The sequence below is a fragment of the Musa acuminata genome, chromosome BXJ1-7 (assembly GCF_036884655.1).
Source record: "Musa acuminata AAA Group cultivar baxijiao chromosome BXJ1-7, Cavendish_Baxijiao_AAA, whole genome shotgun sequence".
Classification (NCBI taxonomy): Eukaryota; Viridiplantae; Streptophyta; class Magnoliopsida; order Zingiberales; family Musaceae; genus Musa; species Musa acuminata.
Window position 1 is genome coordinate 4,147,408 of NC_088333.1, and position 7,966 is coordinate 4,155,373.

Below are 7,966 nucleotides of genomic sequence, written 5' to 3' on the forward strand. Positions count from 1 at the left end.
CGTCTCAAACTCCTCCACAAGCTCGATGCTAGTAACAACCGCTTTGTTGGCTCATTCTCGAATTGTGCCCTTCCGCATGTCGTTGCTTAAGTGCCTTGACCTTCATTTTAATGACTTCGAGGGAGTGTTGTCACCGGTACTTTTTGACAACGAGTTCAATACTATATTATTGAACGACAATTGTTTTAGCTCTTAGATGCCGACAACTTCGGTAACACCAAAGCCTCTGTCATCATCATCACTAATAACAAAATCCATGAGTACCTTCCAAGTAGCATTGGTAAGATGGCGACCATCTTTGACGACCTTGTTTTGATGAATAAACTTTCGAGATATAATTGACGCTTTCTTATTTCAATAGGTCGTTTGAGAGGATACCGAAGCTGAAGAGGAAGATGAAACCATAATTTTAGCATCATTTTTTGTATGTGACAACATGTGCGATATCGTCTATTAGTAAAGTCGATGACACGAGGAGAAACAAGATTAGATATTTCACCTTCGTAAGTATATATATCTCAATATAATTTTTTAAGACATAGAGACAAAGATACTAAATATAACTAACTACAATGAATAATTTATAATTAATCATTTATTTAGCTGTCATGCCTTACAATACGCTTAACCATACTTAGATTTATAGATGTAGGAGACCAATGCTTACATGATGTTGATGATGACTCCGCAGCTGAATGTTGTGTATCAAGTACGAAGAAAACACGCTTAGATCTCAAATGTAATCATATTAAATCGATTTTATATGTCCTTTGAAGGACTGTGTGAAAAGAGTAGCCTGACATCTTTGGCTATTGTTGATGTGATTGATACATAGCGATGTTAGAGCGCAGTTTATACGCCATGATAAATAGGAAAATGATGGCATCTCTATCGTCTTGTGAGGAGGAGAGCGAAACAGTAATTACAATCATGAGAATACCCCAGCAAATATAATTATTTATATTTTTTTATCAAATCAAAAATTAGTTGTGCTAGAAAAATATTGATTCGGAGTTATCAATCTTATACTACCCACATGTTTATTACGTGGGAATTAGTAATACGACACTCAGGGTTCAATCCGTATTACATCTCTAAGTATTGATCAGATATCGAGGTGTCATCAGACGTAGTATTGAAGTGTCAGCGTTGAAGTATCAAACCATATAATATCAAGATATTGATCAAGTAATGTTATATCTGTATATCAATCTTATACGAGAATTCTTATAATAAAATCCTAAAATAACATGCAATAGAGTAAGATATACCGATTTTTCATATTAAAAATATATTTATCTACGAGATTTTTCATATTAAGTATTTTATTTTTACATCATATATATTTTTATTTTAACATCAAAATAATTTTATCGGTTACATTGCCGACATAAGTCACATATAAAATATTTAAACAGAGAGGATTCAAATTGAGATTTCAATTTAAGAGCGAAATCAAATCGAACGAATCGAACTGATTACATCAAACAATAACAATAGTCTTTTTGGTAGATCGAAGAAAAATAATACAAAAAAAATAAATTGGACAGAAAACCTAAGTGGACGCTTTCTTTTTCTCTCACTTTAAAGCACTTCACAGCAGACGACTCTCTCCGCCTCCCTCCTATCTTTCATCCAACTGCCCCTCTCTCTCTCTCTCTCTCTCTCTCTCTCTCTCTTCCACCGTCAACTCTTGCTGTGATCTCCGGACGAATATAGAGAGGGCGAGATGCTGCTATCCATGGAGTCTCTCGTCGGCCTCCCTTCTTCCGCCCTCGGAGTGAACCCCTCCATCCCCCTCCTCCGGAATCGCAGCAGCCCCCTCCTCTTTCGACGACGCCGGCGGTTCCTCGACTTGGGCGCCGCCTCCACTAGCCCAGCCTCCGCCGTGGCGCGGAACGGGTCCTTGGCGACCAATTCCTCGTCGGTGAGATTCTCGCCCATTTCAAATCTAACTCTTGTTTTTTCCTTTCCCCTTTTGTCGTATTGTTGTTTTAGGACCGGAATCGAACCCGGGAGGGTGAACTCTTGATCTTGTTCAACATAACAAATTGGCCAACTAAGATCGTACTATGGTGGATCTAATTGCGCGTTTTTGGTGAAGTTAGTGGCATGCTTCAGCAAAAGAGAAGGGTAGTTTGAAATGGTTTGGGAAAGGGGTAAACTGAGAGAAGGCTTCAACTACCATGTGAATCTTGTACAAGAATCAGAGTCTTGATGCCTAAATTATTTTATCTGCTGTTCAAGATTCTTCTCAGATATCGGTGCATGAATCTACTGGTCCTTTTAGGTTTTATAATTTGTTGACAAAGACTGATGATATCTTGCACATCTAGAACCCTAAAACATGGGAGTGTTTGGTCCTATTTTTGCCTAATAGACCCAGCTGCTTCCCTAAGGTCTAACCAAAACTATCTCAATTTAATAAGATTCGAGTTTAGTACCTAGCAAAAATAAAGATGCAGGGGAGACAGAGTTATGTTAGCTAGAAGATGAGATACGAATGGTAAGATATTTGTGGCAAGTAAAATATAGTCTACTCATGCCATGCTTGCTGCCATTGTGCAATCTTTTTGCAACAATGTGAATATGCAACTTGCAATAACATAAACCAGAATTGGGTTACTCATGTATTTGTATTTAGCGTTGAAGTGAAGCATCAATTGTGTAGAGCTTAGGTGGTTATTTTTTTGAGCTATAAATTAATAGAGATGCTTTCATAATCTGATATTGCATGTACAATCATCTAGAACAACGTCCATTTAGCTAAAGGTGTCTTGAAGAGTACAGATTACTGCAAACTTCAAAACTAAAAGCAGAACTTGTAAGAGACATTGTTTGAGCACAAGCACATTGCAATTGATGAGATGATTCATTTTCTAGATGAGCTGTGAGCTTCATGCAAGATGGAGAGGCACTGTTATCATCACCTTGAATTGCTGGATTGTCATTACATTCTGCTTTTTAATCCTCATACAACATGATGCCCGAGATGAATCCTAAAAAACATGAGCTCATGGTAGAAGTTGACAAGATCATTCATACGACAATTATTCAAGCTGAATTGGCATATACAAAATGTTTGTCATAAATTGCAAAATGTTGACCCATAGTGATCTATCAAATTAATTGAGCTTGCACCAGCATCTCTCGAATTTCCTTTGAAATTGCCAAAAAGGATATATAGTCAACAGTTGCAATTGATTCAGAGCCTAGAAGACAGTTAAATCAGGTTTCAATTCTGTTGTTGTGCATGTGCTTATTGTCAGTTAAAGTTGGAAGTATTCGGTTGCAGGGTGACGTGATTTACATTTTATGCAATCTGATTATCTGTAACTGATCAAATGAGTTTTGAGAAGAGTACAAGAGAAAATAAATCATGTCAGTAGAGGGCCTTACTTTTTGACTAGCTGCTGGTAGTTGCATAACAAGTTAACAACCATCTTCGCTCTTAGACAAAATCGGCATGTCAAAAGGTTGGAGTCTTTTGCATGATTTTTTGCTTTTTTACAAGTCATTTGCCATTGTCTATTCTTAATTTAACTTAGTTAATGAATTTTGAAATTAAAAACACATTTTCAGTGAAAGGATGGCCTACCTGAAATGCCGACTATAGGCTTAGGAATAGTGAGACTGATTGAGGTATGTTAACTTTACATTATGAGAAAAAGATCATATACATGTAGAGAATGTAAAGATAGTGACTTAGAAGCTAAGAGTATAGCAATTATGCAGGGTACTGCTAGGATGGTCTGACTTGCATAGATTTCGCATTAGGTAAATTTTGACCCCTTTTTTTTTTTTTCCTTTACTTTCTTTATTTTGACTTAATTTCCGTTTCCTGATGGCTTAGTTCCATGAAATTCTCTCACAGTTCCATTTAGCATTGTCTAAGACAGATAATAGGTTTAGTTTAATTTTATTCAAATCTCTTATATAATATTTTCAAAAAGGTTCTGTTGAAACAAGTACTGGACTGAACTTAGTGCATTTATCTAGGTTGCATCTATTTTGACCTCTTAGCTAAGGGCCACTTCATATTCTGAAGTTTTACTATGAAAAAGTACTACTTTAGAATTTGCTTTCTATTTCTATTTCGTTTTCTTTTTTTCCATTCTCCAAGTAGCATCAATGACATGGCCCAGGTTTATATTCCTGGTTTAATGATTTGCAGCAAAGCAATTGTGTTTACACAGTTGGTGATTTTATGACCAAAAGGGAAAATCTTCATGTTGTGAAGCCTACCACTTCAGTTGATGAAGGTACTACCAGTATAATTTATTTGTTTGTATAGTTATTTATTTATTTTTTCTTCTTATATACTGGGCTAACTGGTTAGCTGACCCATTTATCATGTGATGTCAAAAGCACTGGAGATGTTAGTGGAACATAGGATCACTGGCTTTCCTGTGATTGATGATGACTGGAACTTGGTATGAACTTTTCACCCTTTTCTTTCTCCCTTCTTGATCAAATCTCTTTTGTTGCAACTGAAACTCATGTTTGTTTGTAAATATTAAGTATTTGATATTATCTTCTATTCACTAAATAGCACTTTTTTTTTAAATATATCATCTTATTGTTCTAAGGCAATATGTCAAAGATTGAAGCTCCTTGTATATATTTTTCATGCATGATTATCTTTTCCTTTTGTGATAACTGGAAATGTTGACATAAATAATTCCAAGGATGGAAATTATACTAAAAGAGGAGGAAAGGAGGAGGAGAAAGAAGAAGAGAGGAGGAAGAACTGGGTAAATAATCTTCTCATTATGATTTGGTGACTGGTAACCCAGAGAGATCATTGCATTGTTTTTAGCTAATCCTCAGCCTCGCCTCTGGAGTTTCCAGAACCTTGTGTTTCATATATATGAGAAGAACAAGTTTTTATCTGGTAGTGGAGATTTGTAGGTGGTAGTGGAGTTGGTTCTTTAGTTCAATGGTACCAGATCAGGTGTGGATAATTAGTGTTAGTGGCGTTCTTTCTGTCACTAACACAGAAGACTATAGATCATGTTGTAGTGTTAACAGTATTCTTGCTGTCACTATACAGAAGACTGTAGATCATGTTGTAGTATTGCCAAATGCCGTCTTTTTTGAGTTTGAAAAAAGATCACATTTGCACCTTCATGCTAGCCTTTTTTAAAATAAAGTAAAAACTGAATTTCAAATATCTGTGGTGCAGCATGCTATGAAGATTAGCTTTAGTATTGTGTCCAAAAAAGAATTAAGAAGAGCTTGTGCATTTCTTTTCTTTTATGCATCTTAGCATCTCTTTTCTTTTATCATGTATGGCTCATGTACATTTTCTGGAATGTTTGTCCTTATGGCTTACCCTTTTTTCTTTTTTTTTTTCAGGTTGGTGTAGTTTCAGACTATGATTTGTTAGCACTAGATTCCATTTCAGGTTTCCTTCATTTGTTTTGTTTGATTATTATCTCTTAATCTTTCTTTCTTAAAGAATCTTGCAAATTACATTGATGTTCTTTTGATTCCAGATTGATAACTGGACAACCTCTAGGATGTAACTCATAGGTGCAGCATTTTTTTTCCATAGAATGTCATGTTTGGGCTTTCTAGTTGATTAGATTCTACCTTTTGCTTTTCTCCAATTTTGAACTTTTAAGTGACAGATTGGATTACTTATGAAGTGATCACTGTTAGTTTGTCGTGCTTTCTAGAAGGGGACACAGATTGATTACTATGTATTTATTGGAAGTATTGGTGATATTGAATTAGGCTGTCATGTCTCTCTTTCTCAAAATAAAAAAGATATTATATTTCCTGCAAGGTTTTATAGCTATTCAGAATCAAGGGTTACAAACATTGATGTTCAGTACTGACCAATGTTATAAGCACCATAGATTTTAATGGCATGAAAAGATTAATGTGGCCATCCCCAGATAGTTGGAACCTTATTTGTTAATGTTACTATGGGCAAAACTTTTAGGTTTGACTTGGAACATATTGATAATATACATTAGAGTAATTCTGCCAAGGGATGCCATATTGGGTAAACATGGTAAGTCAAGGAAAGATGAAATAATTGGTGTGGGTTGTTCCTGTTTCGAGTTTGTTATTTAATCAAATTCTAGGTTTTGCTTACCAAAAGAAGATGAATGTCACTTATATGAATGAATTCTTTGAACTATTAGTTATCATATTAGAAGGAAGTTATAACACCTAAATACATAAATGTTCCTTGTTAATTTCAAGGTATCTTTAGTGCTCCTCCTCCTTATACTCTACTTCTGCAAAGATACGAATAGAATTTTGCTTGTGTGTCAAGAACATTGAATTTTCTTCTAATGTATTAGACTCATCCTGATACAGCATATGCCTGTACTTTCCTTTTCTGCCCAGGTAGTGGACGGGCTGACACTAGCATGTTTCCTGAGGTTGATAGTACATGGAAAGTATGTATGATTTTGTTTCTTTTAACAAGTATGATTCCTTATTTCTTTTACTAGAATAAATATTAATGGTCATTCATGATGAAATTTTTTTGTTATACGTTTGAAGCTTGTCTTCGGAAAAAGAATAGTGACTCAGTGTTTGTTGGGCTTTTTAGCGTTAGACAGAACTAACATAATGTCTTATACTGTGTGATGGTCCAAAGAGATCACAAGCGATATTAGAAGTAACATTGATGGTATCATCTGATCGAATATAGACAGGTATTTTATGAGATAGTGATGTGCAAACTCAAAGATGCAAGTGACTTATTCACTTGCTCATAAAATAGTCTGTTATGGTGGGTTATTCTTTATGAACCTTCATTAACCTGAAACATAATTTGCTTAAAAGTTATTATGGTCTCAGCATCTTTGAATTAGTCGGACATCCTAGTGGTTAGCAGATTATATCCACAGTCAAGGGGTCCACGGTTCAACTCCTGTTTTGAGTGTTGGTGTGCATTGTCATGCAATGGTTATATATGGAACGAGTAAATTGAGAAAAAAATTGTTTAAGTATGATTTTATATTAACCCTATTAAAGCAGCATTATCTGGATCGAATTCCCTTGAAAACTGTTTATCTATAAACCTTACAAAAGCAACTTTATCCATATCATATTCTAGAAGAAAGGAATGTTATGCATAAGAAACCACCACCTATCCGTATGTATTCAGACAGCTGAAACTTACAGTATCATCTTCTGCAGGCATTCAATGAAATCCAGAAGCTGTTAAGTAAAACTAATGGTAGAACCATTGGTGAGGTGATGACTCCTGCCCCCCTTGTGGTCCGTGAAACAACCAATCTCGAAGATGTTGCAAGGTTCTGACCAGTGGCGACCATACGTTAAATTCTTGTTATTGCTGTTCTCATCACGAGTGAAGTTACCAGAGTTCATTTCTGATCGCAGGCAACTGCTTGAAACAAAATACCGTAGGCTTCCGGTTGTTGACAGTGATGGTAAATTGGTACGTGAAATATCTATCTGCGCCTACCTTGTACCTATTTTGGGTATATTCTTAATGATTGATTTTTAACATCGTAGGTCGGGATTATTACGAGGGGAAATGTAGTTAGTGCAGCACTCCAAATAAAGCATGAAATGGAGAGAAAATCATGATTCTAAGATGGAAATCAAGTAAGTTGCAGTTATTATTGACAAGATCAGGTAGCTGCTGATCACTTGGCACACGCCGTCTTGCACTAAACTAGTTTAAAGGCCCACACATTTTTGGGACTTGTGTATATGGTTTTAATGTGTTTGTTAAACTCCATTGTTTTTCTTTTGGGTCCGGGATGCTTTGAACATGCATGCTCTTTGATGTCAAAATATAAAGTGAAGCCTTTGTTTTCACATGAGATCCGCCAAGAGCTGCTTCTTTTCATTAGTTCAACGAGAATCATTTTAATCTATTTAATATATTCCGGGCTGCTCCCAAATAGAATGAACTATGAATTAGTTAGTAACCAATTGTGACCGTGACCGATGCATTATGCTATGCTAAAGA

At 35.7% G+C, this 7,966-nt stretch overlaps 1 protein-coding gene across 1 annotated transcript; it reads left to right on the top strand.

The window, feature by feature from the left end:
• The first annotated feature begins 1,591 nt into the window (after positions 1-1,591).
• On the top strand, positions 1,592-7,812 carry LOC103990550 (CBS domain-containing protein CBSX1, chloroplastic). The gene is made up of 8 exons (XM_009409739.3): positions 1,592-1,927; positions 4,175-4,262; positions 4,369-4,433; positions 5,359-5,407; positions 6,364-6,416; positions 7,165-7,280; positions 7,369-7,426; positions 7,504-7,812. Exons 1-8 carry the CDS (start codon positions 1,730-1,732, stop codon positions 7,576-7,578), a joined length of 702 nt encoding a protein of 233 aa, XP_009408014.2. The 5' UTR covers positions 1,592-1,729; the 3' UTR covers positions 7,579-7,812.
• Positions 7,813-7,966: the final 154 nt, after the last annotated feature.

Coding starts and splice junctions, on each gene's coding strand:
- LOC103990550 (XM_009409739.3), top strand. CDS start 1,730: ATGCTGCTATCCATGGAGTCTCTCGTCGGCCTCCCTTCTTCCGCCCTC. Junction 4,263..4,368: donor TACCACTTCAGTTGATGAAG/GTACTACCAGTA, acceptor TGATGTCAAAAG/CACTGGAGATGTTAGTGGAA. Junction 4,434..5,358: donor TTGATGATGACTGGAACTTG/GTATGAACTTTT, acceptor TTTTTTTTTCAG/GTTGGTGTAGTTTCAGACTA.